General features: G+C 38.1%; 2 protein-coding genes across 6 annotated transcripts; both read left to right on the forward strand.

Annotated features, from left to right (window-relative positions):
* Positions 1-1,012: 1,012 nt before the first annotated feature.
* tagln3b (transgelin 3b) lies at positions 1,013-7,703 on the forward strand. 5 transcript variants are annotated; one of them, XM_084747000.1, is made up of 5 exons: positions 1,013-1,514; positions 2,773-2,947; positions 3,047-3,149; positions 4,099-4,217; positions 7,576-7,703. In XM_084747000.1, exons 1-5 carry the CDS (start codon positions 1,335-1,337, stop codon positions 7,593-7,595), a joined length of 597 nt encoding a protein of 198 aa, XP_084603126.1. In that variant the 5' UTR covers positions 1,013-1,334; the 3' UTR covers positions 7,596-7,703. The 5 variants fall into 5 exon arrangements, with proteins under 5 accessions (XP_084603126.1, XP_084603127.1, XP_084603124.1 ...); XM_084747001.1 differs by having other exon boundaries at positions 7,589-7,701; XM_084746998.1 differs by lacking the exon at positions 7,576-7,703 and adding an exon at positions 4,979-5,725.
* c1qtnf9 (C1q and TNF related 9) lies at positions 7,052-10,609 on the forward strand. Its single transcript, XM_084746997.1, has 3 exons — positions 7,052-7,709; positions 7,814-7,876; positions 9,226-10,609. The coding sequence occupies exons 1-3, from the start codon at positions 7,523-7,525 to the stop codon at positions 9,993-9,995; spliced, it is 1,020 nt and encodes a 339-aa protein (XP_084603123.1). The 5' UTR covers positions 7,052-7,522; the 3' UTR covers positions 9,996-10,609.
* Positions 10,610-11,638: the final 1,029 nt, after the last annotated feature.

Below are 11,638 nucleotides of genomic sequence, written 5' to 3' on the forward strand. Positions count from 1 at the left end.
ATACTCACAGCAGGAGATATTATGAAAACATAATGATGTTTTTGCCAGAATATGTTTGTAGCTCAGTAGTGCTGTTTTGTACAGGGACTAAAAACCTGAAGGCTTTTTGGCTTTTCTTCACACACTGAGATGATTTATAATGCTGATGCTACAGAGTTTTATTTTGGTAAACAGATATAAAGACTAAAACGAGTTGTGGTTATTCTGTAGCTGTTAATAATCACAACAGCTACAGTAACATTATTCTGTTTTTGTTTGCAGTAGTTTTTCTGTTTTCTATTTCATTAGTGAAATAAATAGTTTATGGTCAATAAAGTAATTTTTATTTTGACGGGGTGGTAGAGATGGCCCAATTTAAGAATAGAAAATATGTGAGAATAAATAATAATAAAAAAATAGAAGATAAGAAGTATACTTATATGTACTTTCTACTACAATATATAACAGAGACAATATCGGAATGATATAACAAAATATACAAATAAGAAGTATATAAAAATATGTATCTGATTTTCCAATATATAACAGCAATATACAACTATAAAACCAGTAATGTATAGAGAAAATGTTTGCAGTGATCAGATAATGAGTGATTTACACTGACTTAGATATGAAGGCAGGATATTTTAGAGTTTAACAATAAACGTTATTGTCCAAAATGATATCAGGGCACTGACACAGTAAACTTTCACTGATAGTTAGTCAGAAATTGGCTAATACTGGGATGAAAATATCAGTCAATTAATATATTAGTTTGGTTACAAAAAAGTAGAAGACAAAATAGGAAATAATAAAATAAGAAATGTACGAATTATGCACAAAAAAACAGTGGGATGGGTACAACTTAGTCATTTGCATGACATATTGTTTTCTGTAGCATCACAACTCATGAAGATAAAATAACAACATAAATTTTAAAAACGGCGGTCAAAGAAAAACAACCAAACCCAAACAACAACATTAACGAAAAATAAAGGGGGGCATTAAACATTTAGTAGAATATAGAAGAAGAACTAGCTTATTAAAGTTTAGCAGAACATATATAGTGAGGTAACAGGTCTGAAAATATGTTTAGGAAAGGTTGACTGGCTTTTCAAGTACTCAATAAATGGTGTCCCCTCTAACAGAGAACTTTATTTCTTCCAAACATCACAGTATTCAGCCAGATTGACGAGGAAGGCAGTTTGGGGGTGATTTCCAGGATAATAACAGCCCACTTCTGTGTTTGCAGTAGTTACAGAATGATTATATTGAAGCCTCATATGTACCATTTGTTCTCTTTAGGTTTACTATAAACTACACACAGTATACTAGAGTGTTGTTTGAGAGCTGCCATGGCAAACAGAGGGCCCAGCTATGGACTGAGCCGAGAGGTGCAGGAGAAGATCGAGCAGAAGTATGACCCTGATCTGGAGCAGCGGCTGGTGGACTGGATATCTACACAGTGTGGAGGAAACCTGGAGAAGCCGCAGCCGGGCCGAGAAAACTTCCAGAAATGGCTGATGGATGGGACAGTGAGTGGCTGTTGCACCTGTGCTTAAAATAGAAGTTAGCATTGAATTATTTAATATACTAGCTCTGTCAGATTTAAAGAGCCTGTGAAGTGAAAAAACAGCGAAAATAAGCAACCAGATTCATGTGTCCAGTTATTTTTGAATGCTTCAGTCAATAATACTGGTCTGAATTTACAGTTTGGAGACACGATATTTGGTAATTCACCAACTGAAAAAGGGGAACAACTCATAGTGTGGAAAATAAAACAGTGTTTTGGTCTTACTGAAATTCACTGTTAGTAAACAGTGAATTTTAAATTGCTTTCTGTTTTGGTCTCTTGTGGACTTTAATACTGAGTCATTCTGGGAGCCTGTGATGGAAAACTCCTCTGCCTCCACAATGAAAATGTGTGGCACTAAGACCTAATTAACAGCCAATTATAAAATGCACCCTGCAGTGCTGCAGTGTCTTCCTGCTTAACACTGCAGCTGACACTGTTTTAAAAAATCATTGAAAGAAATCCTTTTTACACCAGGCAGAGACATCAATTTCTGCACTAGCAAGTGACTCAACAGAGAACAATGCAATGCAGCCACAAAACATATTGCGTTGGCACTGACTCATAATTATGACTGATATTTTGATAGATATTGCAATTGTGATATGATTCATGATTAGCGGGAATAATCATTCTTGGATTAAATAAAATCATGATGATGTGACATTTTTAGGGGGGTCTCTAGCAAACAAAGTTATTTTCTCACATCTGGAGAACAAGATTGGTATCCCAGGTCATCTCTGCAGTATTACAATAAGTCATTATAATGCTGCTTTATCACACATTTTTACATTTCTTTTTACTGGATATTGCACTTGCCATATTGCAAAGAGCCACTAGTAAGTAAATAAAGTTTCTTTCTGTAGCACCTTTCACAGATACAAAATCACAAAGTGCTTTACACTCATAAAAAATAGACAATTAAACAACAGTATTAGAAATAGAAAAAGACAAAAAAAACTACAAAAAACACACACACAAAAAAAAAAGAGCTCTCCTAGCTACATGCAAATGCATTTTATACCCCTTCTCTCGAGGCAGATATTCGTGGATGTTTTAAATCACTGTCAGAAATAGACCTTGACAAGAGAAAATGAGAAAAAGCTGCTACACAAAAAATGTCAGTAATAATGCCTCAGGGTGAAGTAACTGTCATTTTGGTGTTGTCACTGTGTCAGTTTGATGTGATCAATCCAGATTTCTGACCTCCTTTGTCCCAGGTCCTCTGTAGGCTTATCAACAGCCTTTACCCGAGGGGGAAGGAGCCCATCAAGAAGATCCCAGAGACACAGATGGCCTTCAAACAAATGGAGAAGATCTCTCAGTTCCTGCAAGCAGCTGAAGCTTATGGAGTCACAACCACTGATATATTTCAAACTGTGGACCTCTGGGAAGGTGACTTTACCTCTGATTACTGACTTATCTACTGCTGGAGTCCTAAATATTCATTCACGTTAGTCTTTACAATGATATATCCTTGTGCTCTGGCTATAGGAAAAGACATGGCTGCAGTGCAAAGAACTCTTATGTCTCTGGGGAGTTTGGCGGTCACTAAGGACGATGGTCATTACAGAGGCGACCGAGACTGGTTTCACAGGTAAAGAGAAAGCTCACAGTAACATAGAGCACTGGGTCCCAACCTTTTTCCTGAAGGGACCACTTTTATATCACTGAGTAAACTGACAATCCCTGACTAAGCAACATATTTTATATAGAGATTTCATATTATATTCAGTGCTTCACAATAACAGAACAGTGCAGATTTGGATTCATTTTGAGCAGACTGTATCTTGTGAATGTTGTTATTTTTAGGAACTTTTTATACAATTCTCTGGCTCATTGTGTATATTTATTTTTAACAATCATACATACTTCATAAGGTTCTTATTTGGGGCTTGACCATTGTTATAGTAGCAGTTTGCTTCTAAGTACTTTTCTAATTTAGTGCCTTAATCCTGTGACACATTTAAGTTTATATCTCAACGGCAAATTATGCAGGATTTTTCAAAATAGATTCATACAAAAATAAGCCCTGTAAATCATTTACCATGATCCACCCATACCTTCTTATTTTCTCATTATTTTGCTGTGCTCGGGGGTTTACCAACCAGTCTTTCTGGTGTTTTTACAGACAGCAACTAACAAATCCTACTCTCTCTATCTCTGAAGGAGAAATATGTAATATATTTATTGTACTAAATGTCATCAGAGATTAAGGACACATGCTAAATTGAAATACTGGCTTCTCCAAAAACAATGCTACAGCTCTCTTTTGAAAGTTTTTTATTTGCCCATTTTACATTTATTAGAGTTAAAATTAACACTGAATTCACCAAATGAACAAGTGTCTGTTTATGGGTTGTAAGAAACCATTAATATATTTTAGAATGAGTAGATTTTTATAACAACTAAAATGTGCAATATGTTAATGACGTCTGAGAGGCAGTCACTAAACTCCAACTCCAGAGTGTGCATTATCTTCATATCTTCACTACTACATGCTAATGATACTAAATGTTCCTCTACCTCACATTGTACTTGTGTAGGAAAGCCCAGGGATATCGGCGAGAGTTCAGTCAAGAGCAGCTCCGTCAAGGCCAGAGTCTGATCGGCCTGCAGATGGGCAGCAACCGCGGGGCTTCCCAAGCTGGTATGACGGGCTACGGTATGCACCGTCAGATCATGTAGACGACTTCCTATTTAACCTGCGCCCCTGCTTCCTGACCTTATTTTCTACTAATGCCACAAAAGTTGTAATGGTCATATCCTTTGTAGCACCTGCCATGTTAACCTCAACTTCCCTGGAACTGCTGCTTCCCCCAAACAGAGTGTTCGGTCTTAAAACTGATGTCAGATGCTGTAGATCTCCTTCCTCGTGCTCTCTTCCTCTTCCTCTCTGCCCTTTTGTGGTGTGCTGTTCCCTCTCTAGCTTTATTAACTCTGTTTCCATACTTTACATGTCCAACCATTGGCAGTACAATAAGTGGACGGAGCCACAGTAATGTTATCTATTGTTTTTGTGAGCAGCTGTTTTGAAGCCCTGAGTTTGGAATTGTAGGCGTTGCAATCTTGGGTTTTTGAAACCAGAGCATGGGCAGCACCGGGTGATTCACTGTGACTGGGGCGGTGCTTGGTTTGGCTTCTCCATTCAGCAGGAAATGATGGCAGCCTGTCTGGTCACAGTCTTTCTCATATTACAGCTAAACAGTACAAGCAACTCTAACTCATTTTTGAAACATTTAAAGCAAGAAATAGGCGACTTTGACCCATATTTAATCAATACTGTCAATTGGACAGTTTGATCTGAATGTGAACGACCTGTCAATCACATGGCAGCGTTGTCCTAAAGCATGGCCTGCTTTATTGTCTATTATTGTCTTTTGTCTGATGTTACATCAGTGGATCTTCTTTTTACAATTTTTACAGTGAAGTCACTCCCTGCTGGCTGTAAGAAAGACTGCAGGTTGAAGGCACTTTTGTATTGCTTCACTTTTCAGACCCAGAAGCTCCGTCCACTCATCCTACTGTCTATGTGTCCAATTGATTACTTAACGTGAAACTCAAAGTCATTCAATATCAAGTTAGTCTTGTAATTAAGATCTCTGTATAAAACAAGCCATCAGTGTTAGACACATTTCAGATCTGAAGTACTGTTATAGCACGTTGTATGCTATTTGTTTGTATTTATGTATACATTTATTTACATTTATCATCAGTTATAGTTTACAGATGGTGTGTTACTGTGTAATTTTTTAGCCTTAACCCTAATGGGACTTAACGAGTGACGATGTCTCTGTTATCTTGTCCGAAGACTTGTTGCAGTATCCTCTGTAACCAAATCAACCTCACGTTGTGCCTGGTTATGGGACTACAGAGACTGGGTCCTAATGTATTGGCCTAAAATTTATAAATGAGTTTCACTCATTCTGAGCCATGCCCTTGTTATTTGTTTGTTCGATTACATCTTTCTCCATGACGTGTCCACTTTGTGTTCCAAGCAAGTAAATGTGCAGTAGCCAACATGTATGACAGTGAAGTTTCCATCTCTGGTGCCAGGTGAAAACATTGCTTGAATGTGCACTTTTATGTATTGTCATGTTTATATTTTTTAAATATATTTATATCTGGAGGCTTGTGAGAAGAATTATTGGAAAAATAAAGTATGTGAACATGCATTTGCGTCAGTCTGTGTAACACAAGCTGGGTATCTTGATAGGGGTGTATGCAGTGTGCTTTTTTTCTCTTATCTTGGTTTAATGTTCCAGCTCCTCCCTTGCGCCCATCCCTCCTGCCTCCCCTCACTGTACACAATCTAATAAAGAGGCTGCAGCTCAGGATAATGATTCAGATGACAGTTCCTCTACCAGATAGTCCTGATTCAAGCCTGCGTGCCAGAAAACCTTTGACTTGCTGAGTGACCTTGAGTAAGATATTAAATCCTTAGCTGCTGTTTAATAGCTGATCTCAGCTTTATGGAGGGCGGAGCAAAAACAAAAGAGTCACCAAACCTGCCATTTAATGCTTCTTAAATATATATTGTACTGGTATTTATTTAGGAATAGTTCTGATTCTCCATTTGTTTTGTATAGCTTCTACCAGCCTATGGAAATTCAGTGACCAGATGTCCACTCTAAACGTGGTTAATGTTAAAATCAGTTAAAGATAACATCTGAGAGGCACTATCATTAAGATAAGCAGAAACCTTTGTCTAAAGCTTTTGGGAGAGGTGGGGTTTGGCTTTAGACCACAAAAGGTCACATTTTATGTCACTGATCCAGTTTATGGGGTCAATTGTTCCTGGCAGTTGGCATTTTAAAGAGCACATATGAGAAAAGCATGCATGAATTAACATTTTAGCTTGTTATTAGCATCCAATGACTAAACGAATCCATTAGAGCGCTGTCCTTTAAATGTTGAACAAAACCAACAGCTAATATTATTCTAAGATGTTCAATCCTAACACCATCTTTTTATTGCTTAATTAAAAATAAAATATCCTGTCAGGCAGATGTGTAGTGACTGCAACTAATAATTTGCTCAAGTTTAATATCCTCTTTGCTTCACCGTATAACAGAGGTGGCAAGTACACACATTTTTTTTACTGAAATAGAGGGAAAGAATCTTGTGTTAAAAAAAAACGACTTGTAAAAGTAGAAGCACTGATTCAACTTCTTTAATCAAGTAAAAGTGAAAAAGTACAGGCTTTGAAATGTACACAAAGTATAAAAGTACAAAATAGTCATCTGAGGGACATTTCTACTGGCTGTTTCTGGGCAAAGTTCACTGAACCCCACTTTTTTTTTTTGCATTGGAGTCTCCTCTTGTCCTTTTCATACTGTCTTGTCATTCATTCACAATTATTCATTGTCTTGTTATGTATTTTAACATAGTGTTTGTCTTGTTACGTCTTTTACATCATGTTTGTTTATTTACATTGTTTGTGTCTTGTTGCATCTTTTACAACATTTTTGTCTTATTATGTCTTTTATGTTTGTTTAGTAACAAAGTATTTGTACGCTCCACCTCTGCTGTTCAGGATGGCAGTGAAACGTGCAATATGTGAAACTGCGTGGCCTTGTGCCTGTCAGGCCTTCACATACATCACATACACGAGTCTATGCTTATTCTTAGCCTCAGCTAGACTGGAGAAGCATCTGAAGGGGCAGAGGTGATGTGTAACTGACAGACTGAATAAGTAAGCCAAAAACACAGTCAGACCAATGGAATGGCTTTGAGGACTGAGGTCACTTTGTCCAAAGTTCTTGTTCAGCTTGTGTTTTCTTTGGTTCTCTTTTGTTCCACTGTGCTCCTCTTGAGCATGCCTGTTTGAAGACAGTTTAAAGATTCATCGCTGCATGTTTGCATGTGGTTATGAGGCGAACTATGCACTGGCTTGAGCTTCTTTTAGTCTAAAGGTTTTTGCGTGCTGAAATACTAGTTTTGTTAGACAGGTCAGGTGCGTCAGGTACAATGTTGCAGCTTAGGTTAACAATCACTGTCTTGCTGCTTCTATTGACAATCAGGTGTGTTGCACAGGAGGTAACCCCAAATAAAGGCTGTGTTTGTGGATACCCTGGAATACCAGGGGACCCTGGGCACAACGGTGCACCTGGCAGAGACGGTCGGGATGGACTCAGAGGTGAAAAAGGTGATAAAGGTAAGTTTAGAAGAGAAAACTTGACTATGGCACATTTTCTTATATGTCTTAATCTTGAACTTTGCAGTGCGTATTGACATAATTTATGAATCATCTATTAAAAGGTGAACTTGGCCCTGTTGGGCCAGCAGCCAACGACGGCCACAAAGGAGACAAAGGGGAATCTGGTATGTATCTTCAAACTAAAGGGACAGATCAGCCCCAAATAAAAAATGCATATCTTTCCTCTTACCTGTAGTGATATTTTTCTGCCTAGATTGTTTGGGTGTAAGTTGCTGAGTTTTGGAGATATCGAATGTAAAGATGTCTGCCTTCTCTCTAAGCAATGTCTCTTTCCAGAAACCATGATCTGGTTACACAAGATAATCAGAAGACCGTGTTGTGAGCAGTTTAATGCAGTGGTTCTCAACCTGAGGGTCGGGACACCAAAGGGGTTCACAATAATAAAGTAACATATTTTGGCAGCAACATGCAATGAGAGCCAGGAAGGAGCTCTTAGTGACGTCAGTCCCTTAACAGCATTCAACATGAGGGACAGGGACTCAAAAATATGCAAAATACAGCTGACCTCAAGAAATGTAGCAGCCATCTCATTAATTAAACTATTTAACAACAAAACTTACAACTATAACCAGCACAAAACTGAGCATTACTAACATAAACCATCATATTCTGAACAGAAAACAAACACTAACAAAAGTAACATTTGAATGTTGTAACATAAAACAGTAAACTTAAACTATTTAGTCCAGTGAGCATGATGGGAAATAAGGGCCATATTTTAGACTGGAAATGTTTTTTACATAACATGTACCAGTGATATAATTTACCTTAGAACAGATGTGTTTGGTTGCTTTCATGTGTTATACAGTAATCCCTTGACAGTCTCAGATAGACAAGGTGGGGGGTCGCAAGCACCAACCTAATTATTCTGGGGGATCTTGACTCAAAAAGGTTGAGAACCACTGGTTTAGTGTAGGAGCTACTTTCTTTTTATGGTATAACACATATAACATATTATGAATGTAATGTACATTATGTACTGTATACATGCACATTGCTTTTTATATTTTTGTGCTGTTTTGCACATTCTACATTTTCTGTTTTATTGGTGCATACTGTCTACTGTGTATTGTTTTTTATTTATTTTTATTTTGCCCTGTCCCTTATATATCTCTACTGTTGTGAGACTGAAATTTCCCCACAGGGATAAACAAAGAGCTAACTACCAAGGTCTGTGGATTATCCTGAGTAATCAGATCACAATTTCTGAAAGGAGACATTGCTTTCGAGCTTTTCATTATTTCAAATGTTTTTTTGTTTTTTGTTTTTTTGCAGCTTTGAGCACCAGTTGTTCCATTATATTCAAGAGAAGACAGACATCTCTACAGCTAATATGTCCAAAACTCAGCAGCTCACACCAAAACGATCTAGATGGATAAAAAAAGAGGGAAAATATTTTGATTTTAGGGTGAACCGTACCTTTAATGGAATTTTGTGTGTTTGACATTTACAGGTGCAGTTGGCCCAGCGGGGCTCAAAGGAAAAAGAGGAGATAATGGAGAGCGGGGGCTTCCTGGGAAAATGGGGCCCCAAGGTGTCCAAGGGCCGATTGGCCTGAAAGGAATTAAGGGAGAGCTCGGGCTGTCTGGACCACAAGGACCTAAAGGCGATGTGGGGCCTCCTGGACCACTGGGTCCAAAGGGGGAGATTGGTCTTCGAGGTGACAGAGGCATTCAGGGACCATTGGGACCCCCTGGCAGGCCGGGGCCTAAGGGGGAACTTGGTGTTCCAGGTCCCAAAGGCAGTATTGGTTACCGTGGAGACAGAGGGAGTCGAGGGGACAAAGGTGATAAGGGTGAGAAGGGAGACGCACTTGTTATCTCTAAAAGTGCCTTCTCTGTGGGCCTCACAGCACAGTCTAAACTCCCAGCAGCCAATGCACCGATCCGCTTTGACAAAATCATTTACAACCAGCAGAATCACTACAACCAACAAACAGGAAGATTCACGTGTTCACATGCAGGAGCCTACTTCTTCACCTACCACATCACCGTCTTCTCCAGGAACGTGAAGGTGGCTCTGGTGAAGAACGGCGCAAAGATCATCCACACCACAGACAACTACCAGAGCAGCGAGGATCAGGCAGCAGGGGGCGCCGTGCTGCACCTGGACGTGGGGGACAAGGTGTGGCTGCAGGTGGCCGGGGGAGAGCTGTTCAATGGGCTCTTTGCTGATGAAGATGATGACACTACCTTCTCTGGGTTCTTAATCTTTGATGCTTAAATTAGGCATGATCACTTTAAAATAATGACTAGTATGTTTTTATAGAATAGAAATCAATCAGGAGAGATCAGCCTGCCTCTAAACTTCAGTTGGTTCTATAGTGCTTTGTGCAGTGGTGGAATGTAACTAACTACTGCATTTGAGTACAAGTTTATAATACTTGATACTATAATACTAGGCTGACTTGAGTATTTACATTCTATACTTCTACTAAATTATATTTCACAGGCAAACGTTATAGTTTCTACTCACTGCCGGCTTGTTAATTTGACAGCTTCACTGATTTAGATGCAAAGTATGTGGCAGGGTTATAAAATACAATCATAGATTTACTACCCACGAATGTGTATATGGTAGTTCAAACTGCACCATCTTGACTAATCACAATAATAAAATATTTTTCTTTTTTTATATGTTTTTGGGCTTTTCTTGCCTTTATTTGATAGGATAGCTGAAGAGTAGTGTGCATCAGTGATAATAGCCCACATATATAATAAAGACAATAATACAACACTCAGAGGGAATTTTACTGCATTACTTTTCTTTATGATACTTTAAATAAAACTTACTGGTAACACTTCAATACTTTTACTTTAGTAAAAGTTTAAATTAAGGACTTTTTCTTGTAGGCCTAATGAATTATTTTACTCTGTTTTATTGTTACTTTTATTGCTTTATCAGAACTTATTTATCAGAACTTTTTTTTCCACTTCATATCATTAAATCGATTCAATTTGCTTTCTCACAGGATCTTGAATATGACAGTCTACTGAAAAAGAGCATCAGTCTGTGAACTAAAACAGATATTAAACAAATGGAGGTGTTGTGTATGGAAGCCCATTTCTGCCAGTAAAAGAACAAACAATATCACTATTAAGTCTTTATGAAATAAAAAGTCATAATTCTGAGATAAAATAGTGAAGTCATGAGATGAAAATAAAATAAAAACAAGAAATACAAATTTCGTCTCACAATTCTGACTTTTTATATCATAACTATGACTAGTAATTTAGTAATTTTCACTTATTAATCTTATAATTATGATTTACCTTGGGCATGTTGTTTTCTTTTACTGGCGGCAATCGGCTTACATATGTGTGACATGTTTGTCACGTTTGTCAATTAAAAGTTACCTTAGCTTCGCATTGTTCTTCTATCCTGTTTGTTCTGTTAAACAATAAAGAGAAAAATTACGCACTAATCCAGTTTGTTTCTCTGGTATTTGGGGATGGGCACACACACCAGACATACCTGAAACAACAATAGTCTTGGCATGAACAATGACATGACACGAGGAAGACGGTGCAACACCAACTGGCAGGTCCAGTCTTTTTTTGTCTTCAAAGAACCACAGGAAGTGCGGAGCTGCATCGTCTTTTCTTTTTTCTTTCCTTCAATGAAGAGCGCTACTAGTGGGTGTGGTTTTGCGGTCCCGTCCTGTTGTGCCTAGAAGGGAACCCAAGATTTGAGAAACTCTCGTGATATTTGTACGCTTTATTTCTTTATTAGCACGTGAAACAAAAAAGTTATGTTTTATAATGTTAAAAGGCTGTGACTGATATCTATATTAATTTAGGGACAAAAACCCCTTGGTTAGGTTTAGAGAAGGATCATAGTTTGGGTTACAATGATTACTATCGCGA

Source organism: Lutjanus erythropterus, chromosome 21, assembly GCF_056507025.1.
Source record: "Lutjanus erythropterus isolate fLutEry1 chromosome 21, fLutEry1.hap2, whole genome shotgun sequence".
Lineage (NCBI taxonomy): Eukaryota > Metazoa > Chordata > Actinopteri > Lutjaniformes > Lutjanidae > Lutjanus > Lutjanus erythropterus.

What these genes read in the sequence shown, in the direction of transcription:
- c1qtnf9 (XM_084746997.1), top strand. Translation starts at nt 7,523, where the DNA reads ATGTTGCAGCTTAGGTTAACAATCACTGTCTTGCTGCTTCTATTGACA. An exon ending in AGGTGAAAAAGGTGATAAAG is followed by an intron (nt 7,710 to 7,813) that starts GTAAGTTTAGAA and finishes ATCTATTAAAAG; the next exon opens with GTGAACTTGGCCCTGTTGGG. An exon ending in AGGAGACAAAGGGGAATCTG is followed by an intron (nt 7,877 to 9,225) that starts GTATGTATCTTC and finishes TGACATTTACAG; the next exon opens with GTGCAGTTGGCCCAGCGGGG.
- tagln3b (XM_084746998.1), top strand. Translation starts at nt 1,335, where the DNA reads ATGGCAAACAGAGGGCCCAGCTATGGACTGAGCCGAGAGGTGCAGGAG. An exon ending in AATGGCTGATGGATGGGACA is followed by an intron (nt 1,515 to 2,772) that starts GTGAGTGGCTGT and finishes CCTTTGTCCCAG; the next exon opens with GTCCTCTGTAGGCTTATCAA. An exon ending in GACCGAGACTGGTTTCACAG is followed by an intron (nt 3,150 to 4,098) that starts GTAAAGAGAAAG and finishes GTACTTGTGTAG; the next exon opens with GAAAGCCCAGGGATATCGGC.